The sequence below is a fragment of the Pezoporus occidentalis genome, unplaced genomic scaffold, assembly GCF_034315485.1.
Source record: "Pezoporus occidentalis ecotype Australia unplaced genomic scaffold, CSIRO_AGI_Poc_V1 ctg163, whole genome shotgun sequence".
Taxonomy (NCBI): Eukaryota; Metazoa; Chordata; class Aves; order Psittaciformes; family Psittacidae; genus Pezoporus; species Pezoporus occidentalis.
Genome location: NW_026913457.1, coordinates 991,929 through 1,013,162, shown reverse-complemented (window position 1 = coordinate 1,013,162; position 21,234 = coordinate 991,929). Strand labels below are relative to the sequence as shown.

Sequence of the window (21,234 nt, the reverse complement as noted above, 5' to 3'; positions counted from 1 at the left end):
ACTGATCATTACAATCATATTTCATAATAATTTCCACTACAACTCTTTCCCCCATTGTTCGTAACTTTCAGTTTCCTAACCAAAAACTTTCCTACCTTGAAAAATATTTAGACCTTTTTCCTCCTGATATTTTTTCAGCTGAAATGTGCAAGGGTCAAAGATCTGAAATGAGGCAGATTGGCGACTCACCTGAAGAGCAAAACACGCCTGTATGTAATTTGGCTGTGATTTGCTGTTCATGAGTGTATGAAATTCAGACTGTCTCTACTAAGCTGATTAAGAGAGTCAGGGACATCTGCTTCTAGCTGATGTAGCTAATGCCTTGGCCAAGGAAGATCCTTTTCTTTCTCCTTCAAGGACACAGTAATTCAACCAAGTCTGCAGAAATGCACCATGGGTGTGCCCTCTTCTGTTGTGCCTGATGTCAAACCAGAGTCTGATGTGTCCAAGCAAGGGTGTAAGGAAGCCCGCCAGAGGCCAACTCCTGGTTTATTTTATTGCGAGTAATAGACTAAGACCCATCATAGGTTGGACTCAAGCCAGACCTGGAGCTGAAATTGCTTCTTAGTAAGTGATTTTCTCCAGTCAATGAATTGAGAGAAGACTTCCATTCTCATCCTCCTAGAGCTACAGTCTTGGCAATGTTAATAAAATAGACCCTGACCACAGAGAAGTGGCAGGATGCCAGGACAATGCATCAAAACTCTCCTTGCTGGAGAGAGCCATCCAACAGGTTGTCAGTGGGAGCTGCACCTCAGCCAGTCACCCTTCTGGAGGAGCCTGTGATAACCGCAGTGAGCCTGCGAGCCCGTGACACAACTCCATGTGCTGGCAAGAGCCAGACACACGATGCTGGCTGTTTTCCCTGAAGGGCACGACTCCACTGCCATACCGTTCTCTCACTGAGGCATAAAAAGCTTGAAGGTGTGGAGACCAACAAATCTGACCTCAAGCAGGGCAGAAGAGGTGCTGACAGGCAATGAAAAGCATACCAAGCCCCATCATCAGCACTGTCTGTCCAGGTTAGAGGCAGGACCCACTTTGGACACTCCCAGGACTGTACCCAAGGTGTATGATGTGAATGCTTCTTAGGCCTGAGCTCTCAAACAGCTCCTCTTGCTCCTACTGTTGAAGGAGACACATGTATTACAACATGATCGAGTCCAGCTAGAAGGCTCAGCAGCCACCATGGCACCTCTGGCCATGGTGGTCACCTCTGGTGAGGTGACAACAGGGACCTTACTGTGAGCACTGGAGGGGTAGCAGAGAAAATCCTGGCAGCTGCCATGCTGCCTACCAGGCCCATTCCTCCCTGCACACACTGCATGTGCCTTCTCTCGCCACTACGGGTGCAAGATGTACAAAGCAATATGGTATGGTTCCCGCATGGTGGGTCCGTAGCAGGGACTATACTTGCCTTTCACAGTGTCAGAAGAGCTGGCTACACACTGGCAGAGACAAGTGAGCGTTCGACTCATTCACACAGGCCAGACAGAGCTTAAGCCAGCTCAGGATGGACCATGCTTTGAGCACCTCTCCCCCAGCCCCATCTGTAGTGCTCCAGAATCTTAATGTTTTCCATTTTGAACGGATTTCCCTCAAATTCCATTAGAAAACAATCCATTACAAAAACATGAAGGTTGCAGTTACACTCAAGATGAGAAATACTATGAAGTCAAGACTGTTACACACAGCCCTTAACTCTGCCCCTTGCATGTCAGCATCATTACAACACGAGCTATTCCTCAGCTCATACAATAGTTCGTAGTCTTTTCAATTTTTCTTATAACCTTATTCATATGACACCTCGTAGCACTCTTTACCATGCAATGTAGGCCAGACAAAGAGTCCATTAAAGTAACTTATGTGAAAAATATGCAGTAAATCACAATTAGACAATATACAACTGGTGAAGTAAAAGAACAGAATAATAGCGAGGATGGGGTACTGCATTCAGGAACCTAGAATTAGACTACCATGTTAACTACTTTAATGCCAACACCACCAGCCTTTCTGTTTTAGTGGTGCCACTCTCTGAGAGTAAGAAAATGAAGGGGAAAAAAATAAAAATGGTAAAAGAAGCCAACAAACCCCTTACTAACACAAATGCTTTGTTTCTGACAATATACTATTTGTATAATGCATTATATTTGTTCCTGGTGTGACTTGCTTGCGTTCTGGTGGCATGTAGGCCCCCTGTCATGGGTCAGGCTTCCACTGAGTTGTGGGGGTGCCAATATGCTAAGAAATGCTGCTCAGGGCAGCGAGCTGTCATACTTTCAAGCAAGTGGGCTGCCAGGAGTGAAGCAGGGCTAACACAAAGGAAGGAATAGCCGCTATGGCTGTAAGACCCCACGAAGATGGTGTGAATTCAGAGCATGTGTTTATAATGACTTTTAAAAGTCTCCAGTGTTTTCTTAAGAATATGTTGATTGTACAGCTAAAGTGATCCTCTGGCTTGATCAGGCAGTGAGGCACTGGAATGGGTTGCCCAGGGAGGTTGTCAATGCTCCATCCCTGGCAGTGTTCAAGGCCAGGTTGGCCGAAGTCCTGGGTGAGATGTTTTAGTGTGAGGTGTCCCTGCCCATGGCAGGGGGGTGGAACGAGATGATCTTAAGGTCATTTCTAACCCTAACTGTTCTATGATTCTATGACCAGCCAGTGGCTGCTTTGTGTGAGCTGAGGCAGGGTACTCACATGAACGGCCTGAACTGCACTGAACTGCCTATTTAAAACTTAAGTGCTCATGCTGATGCTGTGCTTTTAGTGGCACTGGGACACTGCAAAGCTGGATATGCGTGTGTTCAGGACGGGCAGCCCTGTGCATACACTGCCCTGAAGAGGAAGGTCCCAGACCTATGCCAGACCCATGCGAGTCTGATTACACCTCAGGGCCAAAGCATGGCATTCTCATCATTTCTGGTATAGCTCAGCATCCTCAAACGCCCATCTCTGGACCTCAGCTCGATTGGCTTTGGTCCCCAGCAATCACATCTCTGCACTGCAGGTTCAGTGGCTTCTTTCTCAGCCAGCAGTTTCACTCCAAGGTACTCAGAGCACCAGTGGGGATGGGGAAGCACTCCAGCTACAGCCAGTGCAATACACAGCCATCCCCTGGCCATGGACAGGGCTGCAGGGCCCTCATGCAAGCATGGGGAGGGCACCTCTGGTAACTCCCAAACTGAATCGTATGCCACTGCTCCATCCTGCTTCACTCTGTCTCACAGGTCCACTTCTACCATGCTACATACAGTGAACTAGCTCATTTTTATTTTGAAGTACTCCACACCATTTTCTTCTTCTAGTCACTTACCTGTTTGTCCTCAGCTGGGCTCTCAGCTTTCCTGCTCTCAGCTTTCCAGCCCCTAGAACATTGCAGGCACCTTTGTAAGGGATGGAGAAATGCTGCTGCCTTCCCCAGCTGGTTCATACATCACCACTACAGCTCCTCCACCAAGATCTAGTCTGACAGCACCAAACCCATCATACAGGGTCATCTGTGATATCAGAGCTAGCCACAATTACAGGTGGGTGCTTGGGGGCAGATCTCAACTTATGTAAATCAGAGCAACTCCACCCCCTGCATTTGGAGTGAGATTGAAAATTGTAATGTCAGCTACTAAAATATTAAAATTCTGCTTCCTGGAGAGCAGTGGCATGTAGAAGAAAGTTTGCTGTGATTCTCATAAGGTGTGAGGCAGTAACTAATTACTACAGAAGATGAAATACAGCCCTGTGATTTCCTGGGATATCTGCTAAACCTCAGGACAGTTTGTATATGTCTCAGAACCTCCTTTACTAAGAAAAGATAAACAGAATGAAAGACAGCAATGAAGCAAGCAGCAGCTCTGAATAGTAACTGGTCTCAGAGTTAATCCAGAACCTGGTAAATAAAGCTGCAGACAGTTAATAAATTGGATGAATAAGGCCTAGAAATAATATTTTACAGTAGGATTAGTTCATCTAGAGGGTACCTGGTGAACTCATAGGAAGTGTGGGGAGAAAGGCAAAGAAGACACTAAATTACCTTCAGCTCTTCAAATTATTTCTGCAGATCCTATTACAGGAGAGAAAGGAGAAATGGCTGCAGAACAAATCATACGAATTCCTGTATCCAGCAGTCCAACAGTCCCTTACAAAACAAGAGAGAGAAAGCGCATGTGTGTGGTGGAAGCAATAAAAAGCACATTTGTCCCCCATTCATCACCATGTCATCTTTGGGTGCGTGCAGCTATTGCTTAGCAGGGCTGGGGGTAGGTGGGAAGGAACAGAGCCCCCAACTCTGGAGCATCCGCCCTGGTTCTCTCTGCTGGGCCCTTGTAAAGCGCCCTCAGCCCTGCTGCTCCCCCAGGCCCTGTGGGGCACAGGACGAAGCTTGGCCGGCACAGCGCCAGGGAACAGGCATGACCCAAGGCTGCTCTCACATGGTGTCTCTGATCTGGGATCCAGGCACCACAACTACCCTGTCTGGGCACAAAAAATTACAAGTCCCAGGCTGTAGCATCTCCTAATTGTCTCCTCTCACTGAGCTGCCATTGCAGAGGGCAGCTCGGGTAAACGCATGCTGGCAGCAGAAGTCAGGTAACAAACTAACACAGGTATCAGAGAAGAGGAGGAAGGAAAGGGTTCACAGGAGGTCCTCAGAACTAATTGCTTCAGCAAATGGAGGGGAATTCGGAGACTTCCCTTTTCTCCTCACTGACACTGACTGGCAGGGCCTAGCACCGCGCCATGGCAGAGCAGCAGGCAGAGCCTGCCTGGAGTGGGGATGGACATGACGTGCAACTAATTGCATGTTACCCTGGGCTGAGGGTGTTTAAAGGCTGAATGTGTTCTCAGGAGTCAGTAGTTGTCACCTGGGTGTAGGCACAGGAGTGAGCACTCCTGGATTTGCATCCAGCCTGATTCAACAGCTCTGAGCACCAGGACTGGCCTATAATTACAGCCAGAGTGTTAGCCCCAAAGTATGAAAGATGACAGTCCACATACCTAAACTGTTAGCATTAGCACTGCTACTCTCATACAGAACCGTGCAATTACTGCATTTTAATCCTGGAATATCAGACATGAAGACTCAGGTACCGTGGATCCAGAGCTGCCTGTATCAGCCACCAGTCCCTCTGCTGCCTGCAGCACACTGCTGTGGCCCTGAGCATGGGGTGCAAAGTGACTGCAATAACCTCCAGAAAAAGGAGAGGCTCTGTTGCACCATTTCCCTGCATTTCCAGTCAAGAACTGTGCATACTTTCACATGCTGCTGGGGCCTCACGGTATATTTTTTTTATGAGAGTAATTTACAGCACCTGGGAATTTTACTCTTTCTCAATGCCATGTCCTGCTTCACGGGACATTGATGCTCCTGCATCGTTCCTACTGTGATCTCCTAAGTCTTCAGCAGTTTAACTGTATGTCCAGTGCAATGGACAAAGTGATCCACCTTCACGGGCATCTCACACACACTCCCATGCTCAGACCATTGCCTTTGGAAAATAATTACAGCACGGAAGCCGATTCTGTTAGATTAAGACAAATTAAGAATCTAATATATAGGTTTGCTGTCAGGTTCTCAGGGTCAGGGGTCGATACAGTATATTGCAATGAGGCTATAGGTTACCCTGCCCCAATATTTTATCATAATAAACCAAATGGGGACGAAACACCCAGCAGTAGCCCATAAATCTATTAGCAGTGAACTGTCAATGTCCCATATACCAGGGTAATTTGTTAATTCAGAGCTGGGTCTCTTTTTTCACTAGACCTTGTAAACTCCTTTCTGAAACATCAATAAACCATCTGCTTTGACTTGTTAATCAAACGACTTTATTCAGTCCAAAGCAATTTTTTCCTAATAAAAACAGAGTATTTATCTCCATGGCTATAAAAGAGGATTGTTTTCAACTGTTCACTTACAGTTAAGAAGCACATTTAGTTTGGATTGATTTCCAATGCTTCGGTCATATCTTGTCACTTCCCATTTCTTACACACAGCATCTCAGTTTAGCTCCTTAGCAGGGGAAGCACAACCTGACCCAGTGCTGGAAGTGGCAGTGGGGAAGATGCTGCCAACAGCAAAAAAGGTCACGCAAGTGAAACTTCACAGAGCTAACCCCGTCCCCTCTGGCTCCCAGGCTGCTCCCAGGCTCTGCGCAGCCCTTCCTGCAGCCGCAGCCGAGGGTCTGCCCCTGGGCAGTGACCTCCCAGCCAGCCCAGGGTGCGACCTGCGACAGCCTCGCCGGCTGCCCTTCCTCCCTGCTGCCGGTGCTGCCAGCGCTCTCCCAGCACAACCGAGGCACGACCCCTTCCACCCGCAACCGCCTGCAGCAGCCAGCGGAGAGCGGTGCTGGGCAGGGCAGGACCGCGGCTGTGGAGGGCTTCCGCTGCCCTCCGCCCTGCAGCAGCTCCATGGTGGCATTGCCGCCCTTCCCTCCCGCCCTCAAAAGCACAGGAGTGGGGGTAAGGGAAATCCATTAGGACGCTGTTACTGGAGCATGCAATTCCCCGGTGCAGCAGAGAGGGGGAGATGGCGGGCAGAGGACCTGGGGGATGCATTAGAGAAGGAAAGCGTGTTTTCAGTCTGTCTGGTTGTTTTCTTTTCTCCGTCGGTATGTCACATCTGCACCAGGAGTTGTTGAGTTCAAGCAGCCCTCCAGCACCCCACAGCACAGCCAGAGAAGCTCACATAGTGAAACAGGGCACAGTGCGGGCCAGCCCCAAGCCCTTCCCCTGCAGCAGCACAGTGAAGACTGAAGCCCTCCTGGCCACCAGCATGGCATGGGCAGCCTCTGCTGTGCCCGCAGGACCTGGGGAGACATTTGCAGCACCCCTTGTGTCCACCTTAGCTTAAGTGTTTCAGAGGCTGGTGGCCGTGACACACAGGCTGTGGCTGGGATCCTCCCAGCGCATCCGATGTGTCACACTGGGGCTGGGACGCGCAGGATGGGCATCCTTGCGTCCTGTTGTGTCCTCACAGCATTGCAGGCCATGGGCTACCGGGGGCTGTGCTGGGGACACGGCTGTTCCATGGAGATGCCCATCACTCGGGTGTGTTGTGGAGGTTTGTCTCCAGATCACCACAGCACGTCAGGCTGGGACACAGCGCCCATCCGTGCAGAGACACTGCCCATGCAGAGCCGCATGTAGTCCTGTAGCATTGCTGGCATGAACCCAGCTCTTCCCCTTGCTGGCTTCGAGGAAACCTGTTCCCCGACCCAGTCTGATCCTAACCAGATCCTGTCCTTGTCAAGCACTTTCCCCTGCAGACTGAGGAATCGCAGATCTTGTGCCTGAAGCTTCCCTAATGAATGTCTCTTACTAAACATAAAAGGTGGTTTCTCCGAGCGGGAGATCAGAGCATCAGCTCCCTGGCTGGGTGTAAGCCCTACCACCTGGCACGCACTGCACCGATGTCTGTGGGACCTCAAGGCATCTTGCCTCGTGCTGGCCATGTGTCCTCTCAGCGTGCTGGTGCTGCACCGACACTTGGCCTAGGCAGCTCCCTCTGACCTACTAAGGGACATCCAGCCAGTGACACTTGCCACAAAGCAGCCTGGGCTGCCAAATGCACTGGTAAGGGACGTGTCACCAAACACCTGAGGGTGTCCCCGTGGTGACGGGGCCATCACGGTCTGATGAAGGCTCAGCCGCTGGCACAGGCCTCCTGCATCCCTAGTTAACCCAGGGACCATGGAGGCCACAGTTCCTGCAGCGCTGTGTGGCCCAACACTGGCACCCAGGGACCTGCCGTTGTCCAGCACCAGCACCCAGGCACCCACAGCTGTGCAGGAGGGGCAGAAGGGTACAGCCCTGCACCTCTTTGTTCCCCATTTGCGCATGGCACCAGGGGAAAGAGATGGCAGATCCTTGTCCTCATGCTGAGGCACCAGGGAGGGCTGCAGCTGCTGATGGGTCCATGCACTCCGTCCCCGTGGCACTGCTCAGCCCTGGCAGGATGTGTCCCGTACCTGGCAGCCCTGGTGTGGCCACGGGACCTGTGCTGGGCCAGCTTGGCTCTCTCCACATTGCGACTACAGCGGCTGTGCCCCAGACCCAGCTCTCCCCAGGACGTGCAAATCAGGCGCCCCCAACCCTGTCCAGAGCACCCCGTGGGGGGGAACAGGCAGAGAAACAAAGTCATTTATATAATGTGTCTCCCTGCTGAGCCCCTAATGGCTGCCGCTTTTGTTCTGCAGTGGCTGGCTGGCTGTGATGGGCAGGAAGCCGCAGTCTCCCTTTGTTCCATGGCCTTATTCAGCAATTTAGATCCATCATAAAAATCAAATATGCATGTTGCAATCGCCTTGCGTACAACAGCTTCAATTTTCGCCTTTCTTTAATTGAACTCCATGGGAGAAAGAGGCAGGGCCAGGGAGCAAGGGGCAGCAAGAGAAGCGCTTTGTGTTTTTGTTCAGTGGGCTGTGAAAATAGGGAGTAATGAAAATACAGAATTTTTATCTTTGCCTCATTATTAAAAAAAAAAAAAGACAGAGATCTTTAATAAAGCCTTCCTCATAGAGGAGCCTGTGCAGGGAGAAGCCTTCATGTGCCCCCATCCTGGGCACAACAGGCTCAGCAGGGCTAGGCTTGAGGGATGGCATGAGGCTGTGGCACTGTGGCAGGGACTGGTGACAAAGCTGGCAGCTGCCTGCTGCTGCGATGCACGTGGCTGAGTTGACGCACCATGGCCCTCTGCTCGCAGGCACGTTATCCTTCTAGGATGCCAAGGTATTCTGTTGCTGGAAGCAAACATATCCTTACAAATTTTGCCAGCACCTCCCTGCGGTCCTTCCCCAAGACCTTGTTCTTGGTGCCGTTGGAAAGCAGGAGCCCAAAGAAGCAGAGCTGGCCAGGGAGGCAGCCAGCACAGGATAGGGATGTGCAGGTCCCCAGCAAGGCTGGGCTGTGATGGTTGTGCCATCCAGCCCTGTGCATGGCCATGCTCCTGCACTGCAGGGACAGTGCTCCTGGCCAGCACAGCAGGTCTGGAACCTGCTCCTACAGAGCTGTCCCTGGGACACTGCAGCGGGAGGTGGCGAGAGGCAACAAGATGCACACAGCCACCGCCTTCGCTGCTACCATCGAGGGTGCAGAGAAAACACTCACCCCCACCTTGGAGGTGTGCTGGGGGCCGGTGCTGCTGTGCACAGTGCTGTTGAGGGCACTGGATCCATGGTACATTTCCTGGCTGCTTGGCCCCATTTGCTGTGACAGGGTCCCATGAACAGCTGGAGCTTTGCAGGCTTCCTTCTAGAAGCTGCCTGGATGCCTGGAGCTGAGTCCCAGCTCCACAAAGCCCTGCAAGGATGAGGTAAGGCCCCTAATGCATGGACTCGCTCCTGTGTGGGGCATCACTGACTCCCTGCATCCCCTTGATGCTGTTGAGATACGTGACCATGCTGGAGCCAGGGGTGCCCTGGCAGAAGGGATCTGTCCCCTGGGCCCTCCCTTGCCGTGGGCACGCAGGGGGCCCTCTCCAGCTGCACAGGGCACATCAGGACAATGGCACACACTGGGAGGCTGGTCACAGCCCATGTCCTTGTCCCTCACCCCTTTTGCTGCTCAGAGGCACTGCTGAAGCTGGAGGGATACAGCTCCATTTAATGGAAACTGAATTTCTGCTTTAGAAAGAAAAGGTGCTGCTTTGCCAAAACACTCAGCATTCCATGCACACATTAACCTGATTATGGGAGGAAGGGGGCCTTTTCCTTGTTTCTGCCCTGCTAATAATTTTGTGTCAGTTCTGATTTGGCTTTCACCTCCCTGCAAGCCCTGGTGTGTTCAGCACCATAGCATCAGGAGGTGCCAGGAACCACCCCATGACTCGGCATGGCAGGGTTTATCCCCACTGGCCTGTTTTCAGCAGAGACCCATCACTTCTGGAGACACGAGTGCATCAGATGGGGCTTCTGGAATCCTATGGGAAAGGGGGGACGCAAGTCTCCAGGAAGCCCAGATGGCCCACGTGTGCAAAGCCCTGCAAAACAGGACATGGAGACCAAACCAGCAAACGTTCAGAAAACAGCAGTGATCCTCAAAGGCATGACTTCAACCCATGTAGATCCAGCCCATCCTTCAGTCCCTGCTCAGCTCACAGTGGGCTGGCCAGGAGCAGCAAAGCCCCAGTGACCTGAGGCCCCTCATCCCTGTGATGTGCTGCAGGCAGCCAGGGGTCCACAGCTCGCAGTTAAGGACAGGTCTGTGCTCGGCCTGGCCAGCAGTGGTTTGGCAGAGAATACCCTCCCCCATGCTGAGAAAAGGCCCTTTTTCGCTGTGACAATTCAATATAATTGAAAGTTTGCTTAGGAAAGAGAGTCTTTTTAACTGAACATGCTCACAGCAGAATCAATATGAATTATATGGCACAGAAGATGCCTAGGGTATTAAAACATTAATTAAGTAACATCATGCTACCATCTAACCAACAGCACAATACCATTTATAGGTACCGCTCTCTTTTCTCTGGGGTGCAGCATGAAGTCTCTCTTCCATCACAGCAGAGGCTGCAGGAGACCCGGAGCTGTGTCACTGCAGCTCACGCTGGTGCCTTCCCCGAGGCAGGATGCTGGGCACAGGTGGATGTGTGGCCGCTGGCCCCACTGGGCACGACGATGGGCCCTGTGGTGTGGGGCTTTGTCTGTCACTTCTGCAGTGCAACCTGCGCTGTGATGGTGGGATGAGGATGACAGCTGTGTGCTGCAGGGGCATGAAGCCACTGGAGCCAGGCAGTGCCCACACTGCTGTAGTTGGATTAGCTTACCATGTTAGCCGGGGGAACTAATGCACCAATTCTGCAATATACCAAAATAGAAAGTCATTGGAGTGAAATCAGTGTCTCCACCACATCCCCTCTGGCAGAGCGTTAATTAAAATGACTCTCTAGTGCTTTAGATCATCAGGTGTACATTGTTAACGAGCTTGGAGGAGAGAATGGGCTCCACATTTGTAGTTTAAGCGCTGATGGACTTAACCCTTCACCACTGCTGGCACAGCCTAAGCCTGGTGGCAGTTTCTCAGAGCATCCATCTGCATTAGAGAAGTCGACTCTCTTAGCAGACTTCAGATGTCATTTAGCAAAGACGTTAACATGGGACCACGCTCAGTTCAGCAGGGACCTGGATGCAGAAGTGACATGGCTGCAGCTGCTGCTGTCATCAGGAGAATGGGTCTGTGCCTGGCCCAAACTCTTCATGGGCTGCTATGACCATGCGGGGTGCAGGACCAGCCGCTCCATGGAACTTGCCCTGTGCTGCAAAACCAGTCTCACTGGAAGTTGGCAGCTGGCAAGGTTTTGGGGTTTCTTTTGGCCTTGGTTTAGTCCTGGTCATCTGCACTTCATGCCCTGGGCGCCCTTAAAAATGCAGCTCTTCTGTCACCTGGTGGCGTGGAAAGTGTGTCCCTGATGCTGCACCCCTGCAGGGATTTGGCAGAACTGGCCACAGTGTTGGGCTGCAGTGAGGGAGGGAAGCCAGTGACCATGGCTGCTGGTGCAGAAATGGCCCCTCCATAGTGCTGACCTGTGTGTCTGCTGATGGTGGCATTGCTGTGCCTGTCTCCAGCCCCCCTGGAGCCAACTGTGCTGCCACGACACGGTGCTGCTTGCAGGGGGCCCAGGAGCAGGATGGCTTAGCCCTGGCATGGGCAGCCCACGCTGCTGTGATGTCCTGCAGAGCTGTGCACCAGTAGCAGGTGCAGGAGAGACCATTTACTGTAGTGACAGGACAAGGGGTAACGGGTTAAAACTTAAACAGGGGAAGTGTAGATTGGATATAAGGAGGAAGTTCTTTACTGTAAAGGTGGTGAGGCACTGGAATGGGTTGCCCAGGGAGGTTGTGAATGCTCCATCCCTGGCAGTGTTCAAGACCAGGTTGGACAGAGCCTTGGGAGGCATGGTTTGGTGTGAGGTGTCCCTGCCCATGGCAGGGGGGCTGGAACTAGACGGTCTTAAGGTCCTTTCCAACCCTAACTATTCTATGATTCTATGATTCTATGACTTCCTGAAGGCACCCTCCATTGCAGCCTCTGAGAGCTGCTGGGCCCTGCCATCTGGTGGGACGTGGCTTGTACCACGGCCTAGCTCCTGCCCCCATCGCCCATGTTTCCCATGGCACCCTTGATGTGTGCTGACGCAGGGCTCATGCACCACTCACCTCCCCTGTACACTCAGGTGGGGTTCCCTGTGGAAAAGCCAGTTGGAGACAGCAGTGAGACCACTGCTTCCTCCTTCGGTGCCAGCATATGCTGGGCATCCAATAGCACTGCATGCCAGCTGTGATGGAACCACCCAAAGCCCCTGCTCATGCTGCCTCGAGGACAGCAACACACAGGCTGCATGAGAGGGAAGAGGCATGCTCCAGATGGGAATCCTGCTCCACATCCATCAGCAAGGTAGGTCTGTAGCAGACACCCCATCACTGCTCTGTTTTGATAACAAAAGTGTATTTTTTGGCCTAGGAAGAGCTAAATCTCTTGTCTTTTAGGTGATGTCAATGCAAGGTCAATCACACTCCTGGTCTCCTCTTACCAGAATCGCAGCATGGAAACCCCTCTTTCTGTTAGAGGTTTGCACAATCTCTACTGGTGCACAGCTCTGAACAGATGGGCTATCACTGAGTTTTTTAGTTTGCAGCTTATGCAACTATCAGAGGCCATTTACACCTTTCTGAGCATTGGAGAGGTGCTTTCTCAAGCATAGCCGTTTTAAACTGGAATTCAACCAGGAATAAATAGCAGCGTTACATAATAAACTTACAAAGATCTGTGAACAACACTGAAGTCATTAACGTGACACAGTGCAAATGCCGGCGGAAGGGTCGTGCTGGTGACCCCATTACTGCCACAGTCTCATCCACTCGCAGGAAATTCAGGATGGATTTTTGCCATTAAAAGATACTCAAATGGCTCAGCGGAAACCCAGAGCCCACTATCCAGGCTCATGGCGGGAGAGCAGGGCAGAACTGGGCAGCCTGGCATGGGGCCTGTTTTGGGGTGCTGAGCTGCAGCACACAGTCAGGTGTGATCATTCCCATCACCAGGTACACGGTCTCTTTCAGAGCTGTGCACTGGGATCGGGGCCCTGCTGCCTTGGTTGGGGTCTGCTGCAGCAGCAGGAGTTACCGGGGCTTGGCAATCTTGACCCACCTTGTTTTAGAAGTCATGCTTCTTTTGAGCCTGAATCTGTCCAAGTGCTGTTTTTTTCTTGCTTTTGTATTCTTTTTTTGTGAAGGTGCATCAGCAGCCTGGTTACTGAACTGACCTGCTTGCCAGTGAGTAACCCAATTAACTAAAGCATGCTTCCATACTCTTGCCATCTGCAAGATTTCCTCCCCAGGACCCCTGCTCCGGCCAGATGACCCTGTGGAGCTCAGGCTCTGCTCCCCAGGGAGCAAGAGGAAGCCACTCACTGTCAGGGAGGCAGCAGTATGGCCAAGGCCGCCCGTACTGAGCAGCCTGCCTGTCCTGCTTACAATGGGCTGCTCTGTTGTTTATTTATTGCTGTAATGAAATAGAGACGAACGGTGGCCTCTGTGGCTCTCTTTCGGATGTGGTCTCCTTATTAATGAATTTCAAGTGTTTTCTGCTGCAAGGGGCAGTTTTTGGTGGCAGAATTGTGTATTTAACACTTGGTACTTCATCAAGGTTTCCTCCTTGCTCAAGAGGCACTGGAAGCAAAGGGAAGAGCAGTGAGTCAGCCACTTACCTTTCTTACCTTCATCTCCTTTTGGTTTGATCAGTAGAAGAAAACAGATGGTGATTTTAGTTCACTTCTGGCTTTCAGGCTTCCAGATGACCTCAGCCCATCAAGGCATCATGCTTTCCCTTTAACCATTAATTACAGCAGCGTGCCCAGAATTGTCACACAATCATTTAGTGAAATTAAAGCACTTGTAATGTCTTTTTCATACACAATGCATCCCAAAGCCATGAATGGATTGCGCCATTTGGCTCATTCCTTCTACTTCAGCATCAATTCGTGGCGTCAGCCCAAGAACCCGCATGTGGGGAGGGACATGGACGCATGTGCTGGCATGTGCTGGTGGGTGCACAAGAGCTGTGGGATGCAGGAGCTCAAGCCGATCCAAGCGGCACGGCACAGCATGGCACGGCACGCACCCACCCCAACATAGACCCTGCACCGCACAAGCGCGGACATCGGAGACGAGAGCTTTTGCTCATTTTTGTCTTTAATGTATCACAATGAGCAGGAAACATACGTGATGAAATATTTCCAAAGGAGTATATTCAATTACCATCTACAGTCAACTCAACTATGACAACAAAGTCTTTTGTGACAAATCCTGTAAAGTTTTGAAAGTAAGTCCCACGTGGTTTTCTGTTTATCTCCATGTATTTTGGTACAGTTTGAGATCAGCATTGTTACAGTAACAAAAAAAAGCTAACAAGACTACATTATAGAAAAACACCAAGAACATCATTTTTGGTTTCACTTGCTCTATTTTTTGTACATTGCAAAGGCTGTTTGTATCCCTCTTTACCACATTAATGCTTTCTGTTCTACCCAACCTCACCCTCCCCCCCAAATAAAAGTGAAAAAAATAGTCAAAGCTTTGTGTTCACAGTGGGCAGTATCTAAGCGCTGACAAACCAACCAACCAACCAAACCATCCATCCAACCAACCAACCCAACTTCTGCTTCTATTTGAAAGTTTAGGTTTTCTTTTTAAAGCAAAATATATTTCCACGGACAGCGTGTGTGCTGGCTTGTGTCAACGCCTGCCTCAGGCATGGGCAGCCCCAACACACCCTACTCTTGATTCTCAATTGTATGAAACTTTGGCCATTTTCACCACTTAGGAAAGCTTTTTACTCAGAATAAAGCAGAAACCTGTTCAATGCCAAGTTCAGAATATTTTCCTTGCGCCCATCCCTGCTCTGACACAGGTTGGAAAGGCCACGTGTGGGCTCTGGGGTGGCACAGGGGCTCCCGAGGCAGGGTGGCCAGGCTTGTGGTAGGGCACGGTGCCAGGGGTGTCCCAGCAGGGCCGGGGGTCCCCACCTTAGGCCAGGGTGGCCAGCAGGGCTGGGGGATGGGTCCTAGCACTGCATGAGGAGGAGGCTACCTCGCACCGAGTGTCTCTAGAAACAGTTAGAAAAAATACGAGGAAATCAATTTATAAAACCTTTTAGTGGTGGGAAGGAGGAGGGGGAAGAAGAAAGAGAGAGAAATTGCACTATGACCAAGCAATATAATTAAAAAAAAAAAAGAAACATAATGAGACAAAACAAAAGGATTTCCAAAAGAGACCCTGTGGGATTGGACAGATAAAGCTAGTGTTAAATTGTTAACTTGTATCACACAGAATCAAAAACAAAACAAACAAAAAATTTCTATATGATACAGATAGAGTAACATACAACAGTTAAATGGCAAAAAATATATATATATATAGATTTCATAGAATTACAAACAAGATAAAATAATGGAAAACAAAAACTGTACAACTTTAGAATTTAAAAAATGTTCATCTCAAACACAGGGAGAAATACAAGAACTTTTGTTAAAAGAAAACAGTTTGTTAAAACAGCAAACTCTTTTTGTGTACTTGTTTCCATTTTTGACACCTTATGCTACAATTGGGTTCTGGCAGGAATATTAGATGGTACTCTCTTTAGTACTGTCTACTTAAAAAAACAATTAAAAAAGGAATTTGCACTGTGCATTAGCCTAGTTAGAAATATGTACAACAGCTCAGGATGTAATCATTCATTGAACTAAACCCAAAACTCCATGAAAATAAAAGTGTCCTGCTAGAAAATGAACCCCATGTTCATCTCTTGAATGCTCCAGTCTCTCGCAGGGTTGACGAGCGGCTTCAGCACAGGGAGGAGAAGCCAGAGGCGATGGGAAGAACCTGCGTTCACGTCTTCGAAGTTCCTTTTTGAAGCAGGAGGATGATGAAGATGATGGGGAGAAGGCTCTTGCACTTCGGAGGAAACGAGGGGTGGGATGGGGGAAAGGAGATTGTTTCTGTTGACATTTGGCTACGGGAGTGAAACAGCATCTATTTGTCTCCAAAACCTACATTTTAGCAGCACAAAGTTTGCCTTTCAAAGTCCGGACCGTACGAGACGCATGCACGCGTCCGCGCATTCCACGAGTGGGGCATGGAGCGGGACGGGGACACCAGTGCCTGCCACGGGAGGGAACTTGGAAAGAGAAACCTGCCTTTTGGTGCACTGGGGTTTCGCTAAGAGTTGTCTCTCTGCTTGCAGAAGAAGCACAGATAACAACCTGGGTACTTTTTTTATTCTTTATTTAAACTTAGACTTGTTTGTTTAAATCAGAAACAAATTCTCAAGTAAAAAGAATCCTTTTTGCTCATTCTGCACCAGTGGTGAAAGGGTATGTCTTTGGATTTTATTTAAAGCATGAATTTTCTTTAGAGAAAAAAAAAAAAAGTAACAAAAACTTCTCTTAAAAGAAGGAACAGAGTGCAGCCTAATTACACAAACAGAAACAAATGCTTATAGTTCAGGAACAGAGTCTTTGAAGCATTTACAAAATGAGGAAAAAAAGAAGGGAAGAAGAAGAAAAAAAAAGGAAAAATGGAAATTAAGAAAGAGATAAGTGCACAAGGGTAACAGACATAGGTAAATCGTATGTATACGCCTTAAAAAGTTTCAAACCCCCAACAAAAAATATTCTGCAAGGGATCCTACTGACCCCCCAAAACCCTTTGAACTTCTTTCTTTAGTTTTTATAAAATAATTATGCAACCACCCTCTAAGAAATGAAGGTAGCGACCATAAGTGGAAGATTACAGGATGGGGGAACGGACAGTAAAGGTACAAAGAGGAGAAAAGCTTAGGTGAGTCAATGGATTGCAATCTACCTGGCTAGGAATGAACAAGACAACATCAAATGAGAAGCCGTCAGCTGGACCATACAAAAGCTAAATGTACACAAAAGGGTTTTTTCTTTTAAATCTACCATACTGCTCAGTTCATTTCCAATGCAACAATCTACTCAACACCAAAAATGGTCATATCTATCATAAATACAGAAAGTCAGTTGTTTTAAAACTTATTTTTTAAGTTCAGAGTCTTCAACACTCTTTGTGTGGGTTTTTTCTCTGAAGAGTGGGAGTGCTTAACTCTTCCCCTTGAAATTCGCTTCAGCAGAAAAGCTACCCTTAAGATCCCCAAAAAAGCTAAAGCAGTTCACATTGTTTTTCTCTTGAATACTTTCTGCCCATTTTAAATAAACAACAATAACAACAAAAAACCCCCCCAGAAACAGCAAATCCCCAATAAACCCCCCCAAGATCCCCCAAGAACAAACAAACCAACAAAAAAGAGAAAGAGAAAAATAAAAATAAAAAGGAAAAGAAAAAAAAAATCCTCTTCTGGAACAAAAACAAAATGAAACAAAAAACCCCCAAAACAAACGAAAGAAATTATATATATATATAAAACAATGATTCTGAAAACAGAACAAAGTGTGAGCGATTGACCTGAGAATAAAAAGACATTACATTTCTTTTTTCTTTTAGCAAGCCATTGGTATCTGAATGCTAAGATAGCAAGAAATTTAAAACTGTAACAAGGTGGGCTGCTTTCCCATACAGTGCGTGCCGGCCTCTGCTGTGCTATCGACGTGGGGCGGTTGAAAAGGGGCAATATACAAGGGACTCAAGCTCCGAAGACAGTGAGGAGACAGCACAGGCTTTTGTCTCCCAGACCAACAGTACCTTCGAAAGGACAAATGTAACAGATTTTTTTTCTTCTTTTTCTTTTTTTTTTTTTTTTTTTTGTAGTTTTATTTTAGTAAAAGGAAAGGAAAAAAAGAAATGTAAAACCCACCGGCATCGTTATATGGGAAAACAACCCACGCTTTTTCTTTTTTTCTTTTTTCTTTTTTTGGTTAGAAGCTTTGGAATTGCAGTTAGTCTATTTTTGAAATTGGTTTGTTATTAACTTTTTTTTTTTTTCATTTAAATTCATTTTCATTGTTCATCTTCAAAGCTTACAATCTGAAGGTGTCCATTCCTACACTAGCTAGACCACTGTCCTTAGGGCAGCCGGGGTCCCGGGGCCCCTCCGCCGGGCTCGCCGGTCCATCTGACTTTTGGCTAAGATCCGTGTCAGACTCCTCCGAATAGTCGTCTGTTGGCATCGAGGGCTGAACCCCTGAGGTGCTGCATGAACTTGAGGTAACCGTTGAAGATGAGGAGAGAGGAGGGAAAGGCGGCGGCGGTGGCTTCCCCGGTGGGGCGCGGGGGGCTGCCGGGGGCCAGGGCTTTCTGGCGGCGTGGGGGGAAGCCGGGGGGGCCCGGGGGGGCGGGGGGCTGTCATTTGAGTGAGCGGCCGACTGCGAGGTAGATGCGGTGCTGGGGTCGGGGGGGCAGGCAGAGTGAGGTAATAGACTGGGGTGCTCTTTGGCGTTTCTTGCTGCTCTTGTGATTGTTCGGTGTTTGTGCGGGGCTGACTCGAGATGCTGACTGAGGGCTTCGTCCCCACACACCGTGCTCTCGCACGCCACGCACTGGTACGAGCCGCTGCCCTGGCTGCTGCCGGTGGGCACGTGAAGCACCATCTCTTGCAGGTTCGCCATGGACTGGCCGAAGAAGCAGAGGGACTTCAGGTGGTCGCTGGCCGCCTCCTGGTCGCTGAAGCCCGCCTGGCACTTGCGGCAGACCAGCTTGTACTGCACCTTCGGGACGATGAAGGGGTCGCAGAGGGAGTCTGCGCCCTTGCCTTCTGCTTCGGGCTCTTCTTGGGGTTTGGGCAGGAGGGGGGACACCTCGCGGGGTGCGTTCTTTTGCTCTTCTTGCTTGGGGGGTTCTTTGGCAGGGTCTTTGTCCGGGGTGGCAGCCCCCGCGGGGACGGGGGTTTGGCTTCCTTTGGGCTGCTGCACTTTCTGCTGCTGCTGCTGCTGCTGCTGCTGCTGCTGCTGCTGCGCCTGCCGTTGCTGCTGCTGCTGCTGCTGCAATGCCTCCTGCAGACTCTGCTGGTATTGCTGGTACTGCTGCAGCAGGGAGCCGGGGGACAGCCCCAGCAGTGCCTGTGACAGCGCTGGGCTGTATGGGAAGAGCCCCTCCATCCCGTACATGGGCTGCAGGTACCCGCTCTGCAGGGTGCCAGGGATCTGCGGGGCATAGTAGGGGGAAAAGCCGGGGACGAAGTAAGGAAGGAACTGGCTCGTTAGCAAGGTGGTGGGGTCTGAATTCAGGGCGGCCTGCAGTGCCTGGAGCTGGGTGGGCTCCACGGCGTACTCCATGGTGGGTAGTGGGGCCGAAAGGGCACCCACCGCTGCCTCCCCCTTCTCCTTCTTGGGCCCTGGCAGGGGCTCCGCCTTCCCCTTGGGTGCCTTCTCCTTCTCTTTTGCCTTCTCACTCTCCTTCTCCTTACGCTGTGGCTGGGGTGTCTGCTGCGGCTGCGGCGTCGTTGCTGGCGGCTGCTGCGGGGCCACGGCTGCGGTGGCTTGTGCCGGGGTGAGCGAGCTCAGTGTGGCCGGCGGCTGCTTATTTGGTAATCCAGAGGTCGGGAGGCCAGGCGAAGGGACGCTTGTGCTGGGCAGACCCATCAGGTTGGGTTTGGGAGAAGTTAAAGCTGCAAGAAGGAGGAGAGAGAGGCAAGCAGTCACTTGGTGCTGGGCAGGCAGAAAGCACAAGGTGTGACAACCACTCCTCTCCCCACTCTCCCAGGCCCTGTGCCGTGGGGATGTGCTTGTCAGTCCTCATCACCAGCAGCACCCCACCAGCGACCCGGTATGCTCAGCAGAGCTGCTGCTTTACTGACCCCTCTGCAATTCCCAAATGATTAATAGCTGATGTCACAGATGGGTGCTTTTCCTACATCTGCAGGAACCGGTCCCTTGGCCAAAGAACTCCAGCAAGAAGGTATGACACTGGATGCCACAACACTAGATACTGTCAATCTCATTACAATCTTCACAGATTAAAAAACCCTGCTCGCAGCAACTGGAGAGGTCCAAACAGACTAAATCTAAGTTATTTTGTCCTTATAAGGATGATGCTCACCAATCCACAAACCTCTGATGCAACCCCTTCCTTCTTTCCAGTGTAAGAGGCTTTGGGTGCTCAGCTTCTGGATAATTATCTCAAAGTTTGTGTGGTATTCGGACAAACCCCAGGGCATGAACACTGTGTTTGGGTGGAATTAAAAGGGTCACGATGCTTCCTCACAAAGGAGATGGATTAAGTGTGGGTGTGAAGTCCACCCATTTTCTCAACAGCAAAAACAGGAAGGGAAGCATGCCATCAGGGCCATCGCTGTGAACAGGGCAGGCAGTGATTCCTGGCAGGGAAATTGAGCTGCTACGGGGCTCCTTCGCCCTGCAAAGGCAGTGTAAAGGGACTCAAACACAGCTAGGGGCTGGGGCCAACAGTCTTCAGGGGCTGGCCTGTTGCAGGACCCACCAGAGGGCTGGGAGCAGGGCGGCCAAGAGCCAAGAGCTCAGCCATGGCTGATGCAAAGCCCATCGGAAACCTGCATCTGCTCCAGATGCAGTATCAAGACAACGGTGATTTGTGACGGTATGAAGTGTATGAAGTGAGCCTCCACACAGCAGCCTTGTAGATTTCAGATAAGGGCATATTATGGATAGATGCCATTGAAACTGATGTACCCTAGCTGAACGCTCCCCAAAAGGTTCAAGTGTGGGAGCAGCAGCTAATTCATAACATTCCTGGATGCACAGCCTTATCTGCTTCGACAGGCTTTGAGCCGAGATGGCCTGACCTTTGGAGCTTTATCTAAAGGCCACAAACAGTCTGTTTGACTTTCTAAATAGCTTAGTCCTGTCGAGGCAGTCACTGATTGCTTTTAACATTCATAGTACGTAGCCCCATCTCCCCAGGACACATACCGGTCTTTGGAGGAAAACAAAAGCAACAATATAGATTGAAGTGCAAAAAAGTAATTTTAGATCTTGTTACAAATTTGGGGTACTAAGTAAACAGCACAGAGCTGTCTATGATAGGCTGACAATACAATTTGCCAAAGAGATTCTCTTTGCCTAGTTCGGGCTTCTGAAACAAGACCTTAGGCAATAACAGAAGTATCACATGAAGAAGTCCTGGCATTGAAAGATGCCCTTGGGATGTGCAGCTAGGATTAGACTAAAGAAGCAAAAATGGGCAGCAGCCCCAAACAGAAGAATTTCTAACAGCAACTGTTTTTAAAAATGGTTTAATTACAATGACCTATCCCTCAACTGTAGTCAAGAATAATTTTACTTTGCTTTGGGGGTCGTGG

General features: G+C 49.8%; 1 protein-coding gene and 1 long non-coding RNA gene across 3 annotated transcripts in view; one reads left to right on the top strand and one right to left on the bottom strand.

The window, feature by feature from the left end:
- Positions 1–2,678: 2,678 nt before the first annotated feature.
- Positions 2,679–4,203, top strand: LOC134160700 (uncharacterized). Its single transcript, XR_009963660.1, has 2 exons — positions 2,679–3,690; positions 4,055–4,203. It is a non-coding gene; the product is annotated as an uncharacterized LOC134160700 (long non-coding RNA).
- Positions 4,204–14,208: 10,005 nt separating this feature from the next.
- The window catches only part of ZFHX3 (zinc finger homeobox 3), a 156,321-nt gene continuing 149,295 nt past the window's right edge, over positions 14,209–21,234 (bottom strand). For both annotated transcript variants that reach the window (XM_062612994.1, XM_062612995.1), the window contains one exon: positions 14,209–19,566. In XM_062612994.1, the coding sequence (XP_062468978.1) occupies positions 17,981–19,566 (1,586 nt within the window). In that variant the 3' untranslated portion in view covers positions 14,209–17,980. The remainder of the gene's footprint in view (positions 19,567–21,234) is intronic.